At 43.9% G+C, this 19,746-nt stretch overlaps 1 protein-coding gene across 5 annotated transcripts in view; it reads left to right on the top strand.

Annotated features, from left to right (window-relative positions):
- The window catches only part of LOC119395776 (solute carrier family 41 member 1), a 61,398-nt gene that overhangs the window by 8,522 nt on the left and 33,130 nt on the right, over positions 1 to 19,746 (top strand). For 2 of the 5 annotated variants that reach the window (XM_037662785.2, XM_037662784.2), the window contains exons 1-2: positions 4,292 to 4,654; positions 15,536 to 15,952. In XM_037662785.2, the coding sequence (XP_037518713.1) occupies positions 15,566 to 15,952 (387 nt within the window). In that variant the 5' untranslated portion in view covers positions 4,292 to 4,654; positions 15,536 to 15,565. Of the gene's footprint in view, positions 1 to 4,096; positions 4,269 to 4,291; positions 4,655 to 15,535; positions 15,953 to 19,746 lie in introns of those variants that run through there. The other 3 variants (XM_037662781.2, XM_037662782.2, XM_037662783.2) reach the window with 3 other exon arrangements.

The raw sequence follows: 19,746 nt of genomic DNA, 5'->3' as shown, positions 1-19,746 counted from the left end.
GCAAGTGGGCGTCTATTGTTTCTCGTTACAATAAAACTAAAAAAAAGGCAGAAGCTCGGCGGAAGATGAAAGCTTGAAGTGGTGAAAAATTTGTCAACATGGGGTGTCACTGGAGCCGACGTTTCGACAAACGGATGAAAATGTTTGAGGCCCGTGTACTTAGATTTAGGTGCACATTAAAGAACCCCAGGTGGTCGAAACTTCCGGAGCCCTCCACTACGGCATCTCTCATACAGATATAATGGTTTTGGGACATTAAACCCCAGATATTATTATTATTATTATTGACAAGCGGACCTCTCTCTTTCAAGGCTGAAGCCTTGAAGAAGACAAGTCTGCTTGTCGAAATGTCGGCTCTGGCGACACCCTATGTTCACAAATTTTTCATCTCAATAATATAACTAGTGCCTCAAATGTTTTATGCTCTTCTGCAAACTCTTTCTTTTTGGGGGGTCAGAGGGCGATTTCTTTCTTCTTTTCGGCTGTAGCGCATGTTGGAAAATAGCATTGCCTTCTCGTACATTTTGTGCGATGGTCAACCAAATCTGTAAGGAATGCCAACACGGCACGATGTTGGCATGCCTTAAGTGCGACAGATTGATGGACTCTCAATATGCCACGATGCAAGTAGCAGTGTGAGGATTGTGCAGTGGTCGCTGTCTTTTCGAGAATGTCTGAAATGTATGCTGGTGTTGTCCCATGCCTGTTGGCATTCATCACAAAAATGCACATGCTTGAACATAGCACAAAACGCATGGACTGAATACATAGACTACGCCTGTAGGGAAAATTTGACACAATGTAATGAGTCCTGAAGAAACCCAAATCACTTAGACGTTCCAACTCTCATCTATGTGATTGCCGTAAAATATCTGTTTAGTAATTTGTATGCTTTTTTCAGAAGAGCCACTGCTTGCATAGCCACTTTGAATTGTGCAGGTTTTCTGTTGCGCTGTAATGTAGGATATCAATTAAACACAATAGACAATCCTTTTCAAGTACTGTACAGTACTTGCGTATTGAAACAGGACAATTTAGGGCTAAGTAACGCACATACTTTCGTCTCCACCATCTTCAGTTCGGGTCATATATCAGCGTAATTATGACTCGAATGCATAAATCAGATCTTTAAGACCAGATTCGTCGCGACATGACGTGGTTATCTTGAGAAATTGTGAATACCAGTCATTATACTGAAAAATTTGATGTCTCATTTGAATCCGTAAGTATTGTACATCCATACTGCATATACAAACCACATGTGTCGTGTATGCACATTATACGGCAGTGGAAAGCTGACGCAGAACAAAATGTGTTCTATTCGTCATTATAGCAATTATTAACGAGTTAGTTCATGTGGAAGCTATAGCAAACAATTGATCATAGACAAGCGCATACTGACATGCCGGTCCACCTACTTGCGGTGCAAGATCAGCAGATGACAGCGCTGTATTTCCAGGGCTGTCAGCTTTACAGTCTCAACTGTCAACGTTCCTGCGAGCCATTTTTACCCTCGCTGAAATTGGTAAGACCACATGTGCCTTGCAGGTGATAACAGCGGTTGCATGTGAAAATTGGCCGACGAAAGCTGCTCTCTCGTTGCGTCGGCCTCTGTGCCTGTACCTCTCCTTTTGGGGAGTGGGCCAAGAGCCTTGTCGCCTTGTGCGGAGCTCAAATCTGCTCCAGGTGATTTAATTACCACTTGAGCTGCATTTTTCTTCTTGGGGTTCTCTTTTATTGCTCGCACAGCTTGCTCCATTAATCCATCTAATTATGGGTTGTACAGTGCTGTCCTGAGGATGCATATCCCAGTAAAGAAAAAAGTTGGCCCTGTTGGAAATTGCTAATTAGAATGAATGGGAAATTTCTACTTGTGTTTTGGGATACCCATTGGAAAAATCCAGTAGGTCCAATGGCTGAAATTTTTTACGCCAAGGTGGTAGGGGTTACCTCCTTGATCCGACATTGGTTCCGGGCAGATAAGTGGGGTCGAGTGTCATTTTGTCCTCTGTATCCCATGGGGAAAAAAATTTCAGGGGGTGGGCACGGGCCCGGTGTGCCGCCCCCCCCCCCCCTGGATACGCCTCTTATTGGTAGCACAACCGAAACCTAAATGGTTTGACCAATTAGACTAATTGGTGAACCCACTTCACCTGTGGGGAAGGGGTGGCGCCAGTGGGGGGTACGGGGGCTGGGTGAATTGCCCCTCCCCCGTTAAACACAGTCATAACACAACGCTTAAGTTCCCTGCCCCTCTTGAAGAGACTCGCTTGTTGTGGCTGCCGCCCAGCCAAAAAATCCTGGCACTGCCCCTGCTGTTTGGAAAACCTTATAGAACTTCTCAGATGTGCTAAATGGGCCAAACCATTTGGTAGCACATACATAACCCAAATGGTTTGATCAATTAGGTTAAGTGGTCACGCCCATCCATCCCATGGAAAACACCAGTAGCATTCAAGGGTCTGACTTGTTAATCTTATTGCAGATACACCAAGAAGCTTCGAAATATCTCACCATCAAGACATACGAAGCCTTGATTGCATATGAGCTCACATTAGAGAAGATTACCTGTGGGCAAATGCAAAATGAAAAATTACTCCGCAGATGTCATGGTCATTTCACTAAATGTAATCTATCTCCCCATGCCAACAATTTTGGCCTTTTAAGTTGTGCCAGGTTTTGACAACAAATTGATCATTTTTATGGCAGACGCTAGCTGTAATTGAAAGATGAAATAAATGCTGCTCTTCATAGACGATACCAAAGTACAAATATCTTTTATTTCAGGAGTCATGGTGTAACTAAACATATTTTTATGAACTATTTCTTCGTTTTACAGCCTCACAAATTTTTGTGACATCCATTTGAAACCATGCACTTGACATCAGTGAAGTCCAACTGGAACTAAATGGATGAATTCTCACGAGAACCATATGGAATGGAGCGTCCTTAAATCATTCCAATTTGTAGATTCCATCATGAAACTCTCCATTAATTGCTTGATCAACGTGACCCCTAATACTCAACTCCCTTTTGGACATATACAAGTATGAAATGGAACTAATATACCAGTTGGGCATGTATAGTACTGAGACCCAGTTGGAACTTCCCTAGAGCTATATATTAGTCACATAGCAATCTCCAATTTGAATGCTTAATGGCAACTGATCCCATATGACAAAGTCAAATTCGAATGCCTAATACCAACAGGACTTGTAATGATGTTCGAACATTCTGATTGGAAGAGCAATGTTCATTTGGAACTGTTCCAGTTCGTTCCATTTGGGGCCCATTGCTAACAAATGGTATGGTCAGTTGGACTAACTTTTTTTTTTTACTGTTTTGGAGAACCAACTGGAGTATATCCAACAGGTTAGCAATATTCTAATTGGGCATTTCACACCATCCATTTCAAACCTGTTGGATAATTGGTCTCACCAACTGGGGCCAATTGGAATTTCCAATGGGTGTCAACGCTTTTTCTTTCCTTCTTGATTGGGACGCTATTTTCTTACAAGTACTATCATCGCTGAACTCGAGAACTGGTGGCTGGAGTCAGGCACCACATAAATGCAGGATACCAAAGCGGGCAAAAGGTTCTCTGAGCAGCTCAACTGTAGTCTGTCGTCGCTGTTTTCAGCGGCATTTATTGCTGCTGTCAACTTGGTTTCCGCGCGAACTTAAAAGATGCTCCCTCCGGCAGGAGACAAGCTCAGAGAACATCTATAAGTTCGCGTTGGCAGCTGATTTCACGGAAATTCAAGCTAGCATTTAGCGACTGTGGCCGCCACTCGCTTGTCGCGTGTGAAAATATGAAGCCTTTCAGCCGGAGAACCAAGTAGAACTCCAAAAGTGCGAAAACGTGCGTCATAACGGAACGGTGAGGAACGAGAGCCCACGGCGAAGGCGACGCCGTTTGCGTTGCCAGGCAACAAACACTTTCGTTTTGCAAGACCTTCACGCTCACTTCATTCAGACAAATACGTTTCATTTATTCAACAACGTTTTTTTTCTCTCTCTCTCTTAAAGAGAAGGGGACATTAGGGTTGAGTACAAGCTGGTGGCTGATGTTTTTAGTGACGTCATTTGAGGGAAACAAAAACAAAGCAAGACAAGCCGGGGCCATTCAGATTCAACAGCAAGCAGCCGCTTTCGGCTAGTGTGGGCGTACAGGTGCTTCCTTTTCCCCGAGTGATTTGTCCGGGCGTTGTGGGCGGCGAGACGTTTGCATCGGGGAAGAGCAACAGGTGCCCCGACAGTTGTGTTAGGTGAGCAGAGGCTCGTTGCATTCTTCCATATGGCGTAGACAAATGTCACGCGGCGGCCTCGACCAAAAGCGACACGGTAACAAACACTTGTCGCTCCTCCAGAGAGTGCATATGCAGCAGCTGCCGACGTCGAAGTCTCGCTGCGCACGGTAGTGTGTTCGTCCGCACGTTTTCGTAGTGACGGCGCTCCGACACGTTGGTCAAGCGGCGGCCGTGGTGTGCATCCTTCTCGCGTTCTCTTCGCACAGGAGGGCCTTGAGCTGAGCGATTTCTTGGCAGCCGGTCTGTCTCCTGCACTTGTTCTCGGTAGCAACCCAATTCCTGTGCACGCCTAGGACACCTCGCAACAGCAGCGTTACTAACAATGCCCGTCAAGATGTGCCGCAGTGAGTAGCCCGCGGATCTACGCGATCCTTGGATGTTCGGTGTGCTTGCTGCTGCTGTGTTTGCATGCACGCGCTGGTTGCGTGTTGTCAGCACCGTGCATCGTCGCTTCGTTGTGTGATCAGTGCCGTGGCACGAAGCACGCGTTGTGGCTTTTTTTGCAGCCTTGGCTCGTGAAGTGACAGCTGTCACACTGTGCTGCTTGCACCGTCCTGATCTTTTGTTACTATCTCTATTTTTTGCAAAGTGAGCGCGACTGCCTTCGTGTATAGGCCAATGTGGTTTCGCTTTCCAACTATCCTCGCGGCTGTGTCTGTGAGTATCGAAAACATACACATTTATATTTGCTATGAGCGCTCCAGTGCTTTCCACTTATATCTAAGCAAGAGAAATCAACTGAGGCCAGTTGTGAGGATATCACACTGTAAACTCCGTTGGCTTTTGTTTACTGCCTCACTCATCTTGGTTCCAACAAGTCTCTGCGTGTACTCGTGCAAATCAAGCAAGAGAAAAGCAAAATTCCAACCACTGCCTTCCAGTAATGTGCTGTCAGCTGCTTAAAAGACTGTGCCAGACCTCGTGGTTCGTTTCTCTGATGCAGTTCGCAAGCAAGCAGCTGCCTCAACAGTGAAGGCCTCTTTATTAGCCAAATGCCAGGTGCTGAAAAGGTTCGTTAAGTTCAATCTCACCGATAGGTTTGAGCAAAAGAGCATCCAGAGGACCATCTATTTCGGGCATGAACTACGTATGCATTGTAAGCTGCTGCCTGGAGCTTTTACTGAACTAGACATTGCAGAAATTCATTAACCAAATATTTGGAATCGCACTACATAAATAAATGTTGGTACCACTGGAAATGTAGCATGCGGCTACGCGGGACATTCACATGGGTTTCTCAGGAAAAAGAAAGGCTTTTTTTCAAGAAGTTTTACATTGGGGATGTAACAAAGTGAGCCAGTGGGTCGGCATTCATCTTTGAAACTTTCTAAAATAGCAAAAATGCAAAAGAACAAGAAATGACATAACAAGACACTTAGTTGCAATTGAAGTAGTTATTGAACGGACTTCATATGTATACGCTGGAAATGATCATAGGTGTGGAGCAAAGCAGAAGAAACAAATCTAAATTGTAACCATTTGCTAATGGTGAAGAAGACCTGAAAGTTGAATGTGCCACCATGTGAGAATGTCTTTTTTATCACACACCAAGACTGAAGAAAGGCTGACATAAGCCTCTGCTCTTCTAATACAAGAGTGAACTATATTATGCAAGCAAGGAAGCTACAGATGAGATGAGCACAGACAAAAATTTGCATATTTACTAGGGCTGCACGTCAAAGAACCCGAGGTGGTCAAAATGTCCGGAGCCCTCCACTACGGCATCCCTCATAATCATACCGTGGTTTTGGAATGTTAAACACCAAGAATTATTTATTATTACTTCACTAGGGCTGTGTCCCCTACCAGTAATTGAATAATAATAATAATTGTTCGGGTTTAGCGTCCCAAAACCATGACATGATTATGAGAGATGCCATAGTGGAGGGCTGCAGAAATTTCGACCATCTGGTGTTCTTTAACGTGCACCTAAATCTAAGTACACGGGCCTCAAGCATTTTTGCCTCCATCGAAAATGCAGCTGCCGCGGCCGGGATTCGATCCTGCGACCTGCGGGATGGCAGTTGAGCACCATAACCACGAGGCCACCGTGGCGAGTCCAGTAATTGAATGCACATATGGTAATAGTACTCGGAAATACAGCATACATACATGTGTACAAGTACATAGACACAAAACATGTGCATTTAGACTTTGTGTAAGTTGAAACCATTTTTTGCGTAGGACCAAATGTTGATAAGAATGTGAAATATAAAAATAAAGATGTGAATCTATAAATTGCAGAATAATAATTGTAAACAAAGTTATGCACAAATTTTCATATAGGCCGATGACCGCCCTTGAAGGGACCCTGAAATAGTTCTCACTATTTTGTACAAACGCATTGAGCCAGTAGAGCAAGTCCTTAACTAGTAGAGCCCCCCTGAAGACACCACCACAGTTGCTGTATTTCCACTCATTGGTAGTAGTAGGAGAGGTTTAATTTGTCCACATAGTTCTTAGCGTTAGTGTGCTGGCGAAGAGAGTGTGCATGGTCCGCGGCCGGTACTGTTGTGGCACCTGGTGGCGACAACTGCGGGAGGCAGTGCTTAGCCCCAATGACCACCGATCTCCAGTGTACCAAAATTTAGGCAGGAAAGGAGTGGTAAGAAGGAAGGTAACAGGCAATTACCCATAGCTGCATCTATACAATGTGTGTCGCTTAATATATGGTGCAAATGATTTGATAATCCTGCAACCTAAATACTTACACAATATCAAAAAACCGTTTCAGGGACCCCTTAAAGAGCACACTGGTGTCTGACACATTTCCATAGACATTTTTCATTTTCTTGGAATACACTAAGTGAGGAAACATTTGTAAAATATTTTAGTGTCATTTTAAATGTTTCGTCGCTGAGCATCTGCATGCCAGCCCCACCGCAATGGACATTATCATGATGAGTCAACACAGTTTGCTGGGTTTGTGAAGTATGCATCCTCTATGCAGCTGAAATCGCTGAAATTGCTGTCAGAGTCGCAGGACAACAATTCATAATAATAATTGTTCAGGTTTTGCCTCCCAAAACCACCCTATGATCATGAGAGACGCCGTAGTGGAGGGCTCCGGAAATTTCGATCACCTGGGGTTCTTTAACGTGCACCTGAATTCAAGTACGCCGGCCTCTAGCATTTTGCCTTCATCAAAATGCGGCCGCCACAGCTGGGATTGCTGGACAACAATTCACTTGTTTATGTTCACTACGTGCAGCTGACAGCACATCACAGATCTGCTGCTAGTATGTCACGAGCTGCTGTCTCCACATGACTTAGACCTACATCAGACTACGTTGACACATCACTGATAGCCAAACCGAAACTGTTTTTCTAAGGTAACAGTATTAAAAGTATGTTCAATGCTTTCCGGAGCACAACAATGCTCTTTTCAGTGTTTATGACACCAGTGTTTTTATTTAGAGCAACGATATGAAAATATCTAATATTCGTGTCAATACTTTAAGCTTGTTTGTGCCATTCCATGTTCAAGAAAACAGCTTGTTATCAACCCCACCTAACTTTTATTCTAAGCTGTTATTTGTGAGTACTAATGGTCTTTGTTGCCATCAGAATCTGTTTTCCAACCACTTTAATTTAAGAAGCTGCTTCGAGAGTTGTGATATTCTTCAAGGAGAACTAGTATGGCAAGTTATTTTCTTTGTAAAAACACTTGAGCAGCGGAACCTTTCATCTGTCACAGCGGCAGGCCAGAGGATTACTTGTGTGCTTTATTTTATTGTCGGCTCTGTTTTGTTAATGTTGTCTATGGCGCAAACTATCCAAATGGAGGAAGCGATTCAGTTCAAATTTTAGTCGAATCAGCCAGTCTCTGTGGAATGATCTTGTTCATTCCTTTGTGCAATCTCATCTTGAGATCGACCCACATTGGCAGTCTTAGCTGTTAATGTGTTGCGTCCCTAAACACGAGCGTGCTTGTACAATTATTTGCCGTGCCAGCCGTATGTCGATGGTGGCTAAAATGCAAAAATGCCTTTGTACTTGGGTTTAAGAGTGCGTCAAGCAACACCAGGTGGTCAAAATTAATCTTGAGCTCCCCACTGCAGCATACCTCACTATTGTATCATAGCTTGTGCACGTAAGAGCTCAGGATATAATTAATTTTAATTTTGACCTCAAGCTCCGTTCAAGATTCTTTGGCAAAGGTGCAGGAAAATTAAACCCAGGCCAGGCAGAGATATCTCTTCTGCTGCCATGCCTTCTTCCCAGGGAAGAAGCCATATGGGTTCCCTGTAATAGCTATCTCCTGTTCTACGATTGATGCCAGTGTGTATATTTAAATTCATGAATGTTCTTTATTATAAATTGAAAACATTCCTTGAGATTGGGAGCAGAAATAAGTTGACCACTGTGCCCATACATATTACAGCTGAAGACTAACCCTATGCACCCACCATGGTTGCTTAGTGGCTACGGTGCTGCATGGCTAAGCTCGAGGGTGCGAGTTTGATTTCCGGCCACGGCGGTTGTATTTTGACAGGGATGAAATGCAAGAACACTAGTGTACTTAGATGCATATTAAAGAAACTCAACTTGTCAGAATTAATCTGGACTCCCCCACTACAGTTATCACATTGTGGTTTTGGCAAGTCATACCCCATGATTTTTTTAGCTCTTGAGCTACAAAGCGTTCTGCTAAGCATACACCTATCCTTCACATCAGTATCATTTAAGCACATAGTTATCTTATTAAAAATCTCAATTATAATTTCCTTGTCATGTGGGAGGACATACTATCCGGTCGTGTAAAAATCCTGGTTGGAAGCAGGTGACCACAGAGAGTAGTAATGTGTTCTCTTTATTACAGAGTGATAACACATTATCACACATTGATGATGCATTGTCACATGGTGATAATACATTATTTGTCAGGGTTGTTGATAAACGCTGTGACGCAGCTGCTTTCACACAAAAATGAAACCTGTAGCCGAGCCGTAATCCATCAGAACTGTCGCAGCAGTCTCACGTCATTCCAGTCTTTACAATGCCACCTTGGATTATGCAAGATGTACGGAAAATGAGGATGCATGCACACTTGCATGTGCGCGTTAACACAGGTGGATGAAAGCCACAGCGCTGATAGATCTTCTGAGATATAACATGCTGCTACAAAAGGAGATGCAGTGATGCATGCAGTATCCATTGCCTTCCTGCGTAAGCGCTGATCTATTTTTACCCTCTTGATTTCATGCTTGTGAAGCATAAAAAAAATGTAATTGCACAGCAATGCTGTTACCATGTGGAAGGCATTTTGTATCTCCCCCCTTTTTTTTCCAGTCGCCCCCATCCAGTTTTGTCCTGCCTCTAAGCTGTGCCTGATATGTGAATGCATCGCATAACAATTGACAGCAAGGTTTTACACAAATACCTTTGCTGTCTGTCATTTGCTTATGTGTTGGCCAGTTTGACCAAAGTACAAGCATCTATGAGGATGTGAACTCCTGTAAGATAGGTTTTCTCTCACACATCCAAATTCAAAGAACCTCAGTGGTAATTCCGAGTTCACAATTTGCAAGTTCGTGGGGAATGTCAAAATGGCGACAAGGCATGTGGCGTATTGTAACCCGCTGCTTAGTGGTGAGTGCTGCATACCATGAGGCCACAAGTTTAGTCTCCAACTGTGACGGCAGAATGATAATGGAGGCAAAATGCAAAAATACAACTCTGAATTAACCCAGAGCCCTTTGCTATGGTGTCTCTTACAGACGCCATTTTTCTTTGATATATTTTAACTCTGATTTTCTTAACATTACGCAGGCTTTTTAGGTATTAGTGTCCTTGTCAAACACATTGACAAATACACAGAAACACAGATCATTCCACAAAAGCAGTTACAATTCATTTTAAGCATTCGCCAGTTTAAACATGGCAGTTAAAAAAGTCGCTGGTTAGGTCTACATGCTCGTAATACAACCAAGTTGCACACCTCCAAGCGAGAACATGTAGCATCACGTAAGCCACCGATAGGCGGCACTAATGTTTCTTGGCTAAAATGCAAAGAATGCATGACCAGAGAGCAAGCTGACAACAGCACGTGGACAAAGCCTTTTCTCTCTTAGTCGTTGTGGGCTTTGCAGTCTAGCAGAGCCAGGAATGGACTATACGTTAACAAAACTCACTGAAATCCAAGTGTGTTGGCGAGGAAACTTGTCTACCACTTGTGTTCTTGTCAAGTGATGATGTCCTAAACATGGCAGCCATGGCGTGTTTTTGGATCCTTTATTGGATGCGGCAGTTGCAGCATTCAAATGTATAACTTTTTGGATTGGTGGGTGTCACTCGGAGAAAACCATCGGTGGGATAAAAATTTGGGCAATAATAGAAAGCTATTTTCTCCTTGAATCAACCAGAAATGCAGAGCTAGCATATTATTCCATCTTACTGACATAGTCTTATTTCTATGAGTATAGTTGGTATTCTGGGGAGGGGCTAGGTCATTGGACTAGTACTATACAATGTCCCACCGGAGTCTCAAAGTTGTGTGCTTAATATATCTCGATTACTAAAATACTGTTATCGATAATACTGAAGTCTTACATATTCTCAAGTGTTAATCTAACCTTGTAGCTTCAATTGTCATCTGCCTTCAGCGTTGCTTCAACCCGCTTTTCTTTTGGTTCCGAAGCAAGCTGTAATGTGTGCTCGCTGAATGCCTCAACATCAGTTAAATGGAAGTGCTTCTCTGCACTACAATGCATTGTTCTGATTTCTGCCAATTCATCACAAGTGTCACAGTTCAGTTTCGTCATGAAACATTCCACATGTAGTTACAATTCATTTTAAGCATTTGCCAATGTTGCTATGCAGGGCTTCCAAAGCTATGATATAGAAGTTATGGTCCTATGTATTGTGATTGGGTCCCCCTTATGGCTTCATAAACTGCTAGATTAGCAGATAATTTGATCGGGCTACTTGAAAATGATCCATCATTGTAGGTAGCACAACACTATATATGTATGCACATCTCGCAATAAATGTTCTGTTGAAGTAAGCGCTTGTGGTTCATCCCTCCCTTCATAAAGTGTTGCAATGCCTACAATGATAGATGCTAGATTAGGTTCCACAATTCACGCCACGAGTCCTCTGGGTACAGTCAACAACGGATAAAAATGAATGGGGGTCATGTCAAAAGTGCATGGCTTACGATGTCAAAAGCTATCCCCATAACTTGAAATGGCAGATTTACCACTTTGGTTACAACATCAGGGGACGTCATGACCACCTTTGTCATCTTTAATTAACAGAAGCTGCAAAAAGGAAAAAGCAGCAGGGGCAGTGCCGGTGGGGTGTGCACAGGAGGTTGGCCACCTTCCCAAAATTTCCACCTACATTCTAGGCGATCTTCAGGACAAATAACCTTGGTGTGCCTGAAGTATACAGTAGCAAAGATTCAGCTTACTACTTAGCAAAATAGCAAAATAGAGTTTGCATTATAATAATGGAAATTATTAGGAGCCATCATAAAGATGTTAGGAAGAGGATGAGGGAAACATTGTTATACAAAATGTTCAGTTTTTCTAATGAGCATCCCAACGAGCGATTTTAGGCTGTTTTCCATAGGCACTGAATTTTCTATTGTCTTACATTAACAGGCAAGTTGACGATACTTCATGCTTGTCATAGTTGTTAGGGGTGCAGCCTGTGTCTTGTTTTTTACTTGTCCACTGTGATCGTTTGATACGGAACTGCCTTTCTGTTTCACTTAGACATATTTGTGTTCCTTTCTTAGGCCTCCCTAAATTTTTTTTACTGTTATTTATCGTCAGGTAATCAGAGCTATAAGTTGCAATAGTGAGAATAGTTGAGGGTATCCTGCGAAGCTTTGTGCAACTATACAATACATCCGAGACGTTTTTGGGCTGCCCGTGTTCTCTCGTAGAAGAAAGATTGTTAAAAGATTGCATGTTGGTATGTTCCTAACGAGCACTTTCTGCCAGCAGATAAGTAGAATATGAAAAGTAATTTCAGTTTTATGTCCTCTACGTATACATGATGCATACCAGCATTGTTGCTACAGTGCACTTGTCAGGTGATTTGGTATTGGGTAAGCAGTAGTACGTTTGTGGCCAAGGTAAAACTCCATACCAGTATTTGCACCATTGTGCAGAGGCTTTTTATCGAAGTTCTTGTAGTTCGATGACAACCTACTAGCTGGTTGTAGCTGTAGCTACATACTAATTCTGTAGCAACAAATGCTATAGCTCCAAATGCATGCAAATGCTGTAGCTACGTACTAATCCATAATTTTACAAATTTTTGGCTTCAGCAGAGCGAAACAAAATTACGTTATTTTTCCATAATAAAGGAAGGCATGGGGCATTATAAATCTTCCTCTTTGTAATATAAATTGGTGTCTGGCATTTTCCTTTGTCTGCGAGCTCTAGAAAAATTTTGCATAGAATATCCAAAATGAACTGCTTCTTGGGTTACATAGATGGCAGATAGCATCATGTTGGGGCGGGTGCACTACAAAGTGGTTTGCCAATCGCAACAGTTTTCAGATGCTGAAGAACAGCCTGTCAAGGGTACTAAACAAATATAAAATGGCCGAAGAGCAGCTGCGTGTTTTAACAAAAAAAAGATTATTTGAAATTATTCACTAACACATACACTATGGTCTGACTGTACTTGAGTGGAAATACTGTTTGCTGGTGATTGCCTGTCTCACTACGCATATTCTTTCCAATATAAAATTGGTGCTCTTTGTTATTCTACCCATTTTATGTATGCACCATGCCTCCTAGCAGCCACGTTTGCCGCCACGTTGCGTGGGGAGGCGGGGCTAGTCAAGCTGCCATTGACGCGGCTTTCATCCCGTCTTCCTCACCACAACTTGTACAGCCGCCCAAATCTTTAACTAGCGTGTTCAGCGGCGACTTTTCTGTGTGTCAGCGCCACACGATGGAACGAAGTTGCAAAAAATTGCTTTCTGAGCGTGGTGCTTTGTGGGCATGCATTTGCCCTCACCCTTTTTGGAACTTAATTCAGCCGCATGGCGAAGACAAAAGGGAAAAATTGCTGCGAGCGCACGCTAGTTAAAGATTTGGGCGACTCTACTTGTGGAAAATAAAGTCACTCAAACAGTATGAACTAGTAGATGAAGGTATTGTTCCCATTCATTAGCTTTGCCTTAACCCTTTCTAGACCCTGCATGTGAGGGTAAAAACGTTTCAACGGGCACAACGCATTCCCTCCTGTTTGCCAGGTTTGTGGGGCTGCGTATGTGATGTGAACTTCTCAGAGTAAGCCTTGGAAAGCATTTTTACCCACGCTTGAGGGTGCAGGTTTGATTCCCTGCCATGACAGCCACATTTCAATGGGGCCAAAATGCAAGAACACCAATTTACTTAGGTTTGGGTGCATATTAAAAAAACCCTGGGGATTGGAATTAATCTGAAGTCCCCACTGCAGCATGCCTCATAATCATATTATGGTTTTGGCATCTAAAACACTACCAATTATTTGTACTCACAATTTCTCTTCAGAAGAAGGCATGAGGGGGGGGGGGAGCATGAGACTTTGAGAGAAATGTACTTCGTAAGCAATGGAAAGGCAGTCGTGCAATTCATTTCACATGCATGTTATTGCATGTCTTCACAATATGGATTGTTGAACAGCTTAACACAGTGAATAGTTTTAACCACATGTGTGGCATATCTTCTCCATTTTCATGTTGTGAACAAGGCATTTTCATGTTGTGACAAACAAGTGTTTACACTTGTCTGTCACTTGTGAATTAGAAGAAAGACTGAATGTACGCTGAGCGGCTTTTATATGCATGGCTTGTGCTGTTAAATGTGTATGCTTACAGCATTTTTTGTCTCGGTGATCATTATTTGTGTTCTTACCCAACACACCCTGTTTACATGTTTACCCTTTTTACATGTGTCTTAAAAAAAAATATAGCGCTTGTGTGTGTGTCGCTCCCTGTCCCGTCCTCGTCAATTCAGTACTGCGCTTAACGTTATACATATGTCACACACTGTCATTATGTAAAGCAAAAAGAAAAAATGATTTCATAATCAGTGATATTCTTTCACATTGTTTTGAGGACTACACAGTTTGTAGGCAACGAAGTACCTGCCTGTACCAGGCCTCCCCAAAGCAGTGCCATCGCCACCAGTTGGCATCTAGTTGGGCCTGCCGAATTCGTTTTGTCCGTCTCCTTTATCAACTACTCTTCTTTGCCCTCTTGATGCTTTATGGAGGGTTGCTGCTTTATGGATGGTTTACGGAAGGAGTGCGCTGGAAGCTGCACAGGGAGGGATGGCACGGGGAAAAGAAGTTATGCCAGCATGCGTCATGACCTTGAGTGCACATGATGAAACGTGATGGCTCTCTCCCCGTGTGATTCATGCGCACGTTAGTGTGGCTACTGTGTAAGGTTAGCTGACTATGGAGCACGGCGCCTGCGCGTGGTGGCACCCTATAGCAAGAAGTGCACCTGATCCAAACGCTGCTCGTGATTTATTTCGGCTATTGTCCAGTAGCACACAGTTGTTTGACATGAAACATCAGGCCCTTGCAGCTCCGAAGAGAGTGAGCACAGGCCTCTCTATGAAAAGAGGGCTCCTGAGAAAATGGCAACTTCGCGCTACACTTCTAAACTCTCCTTGCTGCACACAACTGCGAGTTTTGGCTGAGCTGTTGGTAGCAGTGTCTGCTTTCCGCAGCATGTATTTCTTCACCAAGTCCGATGGGTGGTTCCTTACCCCTTCAAGAGGAAAAAAAAGATGGACCTGGGCAGGTCATGTTATGAGGAGGACAGACAACAGATGGTCAGTTAGAACATCGGAAAGGATACCACGAGATGGGAAGTGTGGATAGGGATGTCCAAAGTTTAGGTAGAGCAACGATTAAATTAAGAATTTGGAAGCATAAAATGAAATCAGCTAGCGCAGGACAGGTTGGGTTGGAGATCATTGGGAGAGGCTTCCGTCCTGCAGTGAACATAAGACAGGCTGATGATGATGATGTTGAATGTAAAAGAAAAGGATGCTGTCCATGCATGACATGTTTAGATAATGTTCAGGCCACAAGAAGACCTCTTGGCGAGCTTACAATAAATGTCCACGTACTGGTGGGGTTACTAGGACTTGTCAGCAACTTGACAGTACTTAACGACAACCTAGCTTCCAGCTCACGTTGCACATTGCGCATTTTGAAGCGTGCTGATCCCCTGTCCCCTGCTTGTTGTCTGTCCTCTCCAGGAGTAACGTGCCGATGCCCTCGCTCTCGCGATGGGCTCTGTTTCCCCGACCGGCCATGCGCCGTCGCATAGCCCGAAAGGACTGAGGCACAGGATGGTGCCCCGGCTAACAGGCGACAAAGTGGCGAAGGAAAGCCAGCCACTGGATGACCTGGCCTCGTCGTCTTCGGCCCGCCGCAGCGACGTCGAGTCCGGCGGGGAGGGGGACTGGACGGCCGACGAGGAGGTGATGGTTGTGGACAAGGAGCCGCTACTGTCCCGGCGGCTAAGCAAGGACGGTGCCAAGAATGACAGGGCCGGCACTGTTGTGGACGACACCCCCGAGTCCCTCTGGTCAGTGGCCGTACAGGTGTTCGTGCCATTCCTCATCGCCGGCTTCGGCACGGTCGGTGCGGGACTGGTACTGGACGTCATACAGGTGAGATTTGCACTGTCCTGACTACATTCTTAATGCAAGAGACGTAAATAATTCAAGACGGTAACATTGACAGGGTTGGGATGTGGGCTTGTTGGCATGCCATATTGAAATACTAGTTTAGTGCAAACTTAATTAACAAGTGTAGCAATCGAACAAGCACTAGGTGCCAACTTCCAACAAACCTGTGCGTTACCCGCCACGGTGGTCGTGTGGTTATGGTGCTCCACTGATGACCCGAAGGCCGCAGGATCAAATCCCAGCGCTGGTGGCCACATTTCAATGGAGGCGAACTGCTAGAGGCCCGTGTACGTAGATTTAGGTGCATGTTAAAAACACAGCTGGTCGAAATTTCCAGAACTCTCCACTATGGTGTCCCTCATAATCGCATCGCGGTTTTGGGACATAAAATCCCCACAATTATTGTCAAAACTGTGCGATCATCCGCCCTTTTTGTGTTCTGTTTTGCAAAATTTGTTTCTGGTCAAGTTACTTGAAGACTGAGCAACAAATGTAGCATGACAAGAAAACATAGACTTAACCCTTTGAGTTAAAATATTTTTTGGGAAAAAACTTTCCTGGATGGTCAAATTACTTTATTGTGGATGTTGAATGTACGAAATGGGTAAACTTGGGGACAAATTGTAAAAAAAAATCGGAAACAGTATTTTGGTGTCACCATCACTCAGAACTGCAAAATGTTTATTTGTATTTCAGGGCGTGGTATTCCTTGAAACACGGGTCTACGCACAGCACCTTATTGTAGTCTGCACACATAAAACGCATATCCACTCTCCTCTTGTAGTGACGAGTTGTGTTGGCACACACACGGCATCTTCTCTGCGTGCGGCTGTCTTGAGCAGAGTAAACTCGGTAAACAAGGAGAGCGAGAGTACCGCGTGAGCGTCAGTGATAAACAAGCTAATAGCAGCGTCAATAAAGATGGAAATAAACACCCACCGCCCCTGCACGGGAGCGCTAATAAAGATAAAAAACAAGTTCCACGTGCCTTCGTTGCGATCAAGCGGCAAAACTGAAACCACGAAAGGGCATTGCCCATTGGCGTTGCCGCAGACTGCACGGGGTGCTGAAGCTAGAAATCAGTTGTGTTCATCTCCGCAAGAAGGTGGCACAATCATTTCAAAAGCTTCTTGTAAGTCCTATGAGGTGGCAGCACTTCCTAGTGAGCATGCATCGTCATTACGGCCCGAAATTTCAAACGGAGAGTCGAAAACATACCCATACGGCAAAGACCTTGCTGAACAGAAAACCGCCACCGTACATATACGGCAGGAACACTCAAAGGGTTAAGAGAGGAGTAAGGAATAATGCATCCAGTGGCCAGTCTGTTGATTCCTGCACCTTTTTTCTTAAGTTGTAACAGCGAAGGTGTTTAAGCAGGCCGTAAAATCTTTGGTGTGTGCAAAAAAAAAACCTTTGGAGCGCCTTGTTATGCCTAGCAGTCGCTAATGCCACAGCTGCGCTGCACCTGCTCCGCGAGACCGGCATGCACTCTCTTTGTCCTCTTTTTCCTCATCGTCTTCATCTTATGCTTTGCTGTCGAAACACATGTGCCGTTTGTTCCGGCGCGGGATGCAACAACTGTGATGGGTGAGACGATGAGTACAGAGAGAGAGAAAGACATAGAGAGATAAAGAAAAAGAACTAAAGATAGAGGAAGAGAGATATTCTAGGGAAAAAAATTCTTCGCGAGGCGAGATTCGAACTTGCGTACCCACAAACCGAAGGTGAGCGTCTTGACCACCCGGCTATCCAGGCATGCTAGCCAAGCATAGCGTAGCCTTCTCTAGTATAGCAAGAGGGTGAGAAAGGGAAGTGAGAGTGAAAAGGACAAATGCGAGGGTGAGGAGGAGGCGAGATAGTGAGGCATATAAAGAAAGAGAAAGAAATAGAGAGAATGAAAGACATAAAGGAGAGAAAGGGAGAAGATCAAAGAGAAAGAAATAGAGAGCTGTAGAAAGATATAGAAAGAGAAGTGACAAATACAGAGAGAGAGAGAAAGAAACTGAGGATTGAGAAAGAAAGAAAAACGGAGAAAGAGAATGAAATAGAGAGAGAGAGAGAAAGAAAGAAATAGAAATAAACAGAGGTAAAGAAAGACATACGCAAAAAAAAGAGAGAAAAAGAAAGAAAGATGAAGAAAGAAAGAAAAAAATTTGCAAAACTTAGCAAAACAGCAGCATCCAGGACTACCTAGGTGACCATCAGCTCTGCTGTCTCTTTAGCATTGCGCCTCCACTGCAAGGTACGCTAATTTTTTTGTTTTGTTGTAATGCTACCTTGTGCTCATTTTTCCTCACAAAGTTTGTCCTACACTACTGGAAAATGTGGCTGTGGAGGTATGTTGGTCTGATGCATGGGAATGCAAATTAGTGATACTGGTGCTTAGGTAATTCATTGTGCTGTCTGTATTCCTTGCGAGGAGATTTTGTTGCTCGCGAAAAATAATGAACAGTGGCAGAATTTAAAGTCATTTGCTCTGCAAGGCCGTTTTTCGACCCTGAACTCTTGTGCATGGATTATGTGTCTTCCTTTGTGTGTTGCCCTCCTAGAGAGGGAGCGTGAGCACAATTACGTCGTCTGGGTTACCTCCAGCGAGAGAAAATGTATTGTTCCGATTCAGTAGCCTTTACCACAGCTGAACTCCCACACAATAGATGCACGTTTGGGCGGTCCAGCATGCTGGTAAAGGCTATCAATTGGAAACCAGTGCATTATTTTCTCTTGCCTATTATGCGGTGGAGACTGTTCCTTTGGAGAATAAGCTGTTTTTTGTATAAGAACTTCTTTTTTTTTTCGATTATCAATTCTGGCCTATGCCTTCAAAGCACTCGAACGCACAAGTCGAACTGGAATTGTGTTCCTAAGTGTATCGGAGGCATTTGCCAAGCCACTTGTAGCTTTTCAGTTGTGCTCTCAGCATTTCGGAGTTGGAATCTAGTCCCTGCTTTTTGAAAACAATGCCTGCAGCCAATGTGCAAAAGTTGATTTTTGTTTTTCTTTTATCTGCACGACAAAAGCAATCTTGCAGTCAACCGATAGGTAACCCACGTCAGCATGTTTCATGCACTTGCCTTCTTTTTTTGCCATGTAGAAGCAGGTTTCTCCAGCTAAATCGAGATGTTCAGTTGTATGCGCCAATCCTGCTATTAACTGTACTTCCACAGACGATGGAGGGCAGCTCTCCAGTGCGAATAAAAGTTCAGGCTGGTTTCTTTGGCAGACAAGCGCACATAAAAAAATTATTAGGGTTTCTTCAGTGGCTTAAGTGAGACTAACAGTGAGACTTCAGCCTTCTGCAAGGCTTAAAATCTCACTGTGAGGCTTAAGCCTTGCATCTAATATCCAATAATTTCTAACTGTTCTTATCACTATGTAGCTGCTGCGCACTTTTGACATGCCTGACTTCGCAGGATGCCCCCACCTTTCATCCTCTTCACGTGGAAAAAAATGGCACGAACTGTGTCCTATCTCCCTCTGTTTTCTTCCTTGTATAGATGTGTTTGTGACATGGAGAATTGCACACATCAGAAAAATTCTGGCTTTAGCGAAAATTTTGTGCAAAACATGCATTTCACCATACGCTCTTTCGGGCCACCCAAGATGCTGAGAAACCCTAGAAAGAAGACACAATCACGTGCGTTTTGCCATGTGCTCTCAAGCGGAGGCTTAAGGTGCTGTCATGTTGACGAACTCTAGAAAAAACGTGAAATTCTGATGCCGCCCGAAAACAGCGTTCTAAGGAAGCCCGGAGTTTACAATAAAACTTACCCTTA

This window comes from Rhipicephalus sanguineus, chromosome 6 (assembly GCF_013339695.2).
Source record: "Rhipicephalus sanguineus isolate Rsan-2018 chromosome 6, BIME_Rsan_1.4, whole genome shotgun sequence".
In the NCBI taxonomy this organism is placed as follows: Eukaryota; Metazoa; Arthropoda; class Arachnida; order Ixodida; family Ixodidae; genus Rhipicephalus; species Rhipicephalus sanguineus.
The sequence above is the reverse complement of the archived record's forward strand: the minus strand, read 5'-3'. Positions and strand labels throughout refer to the sequence as shown.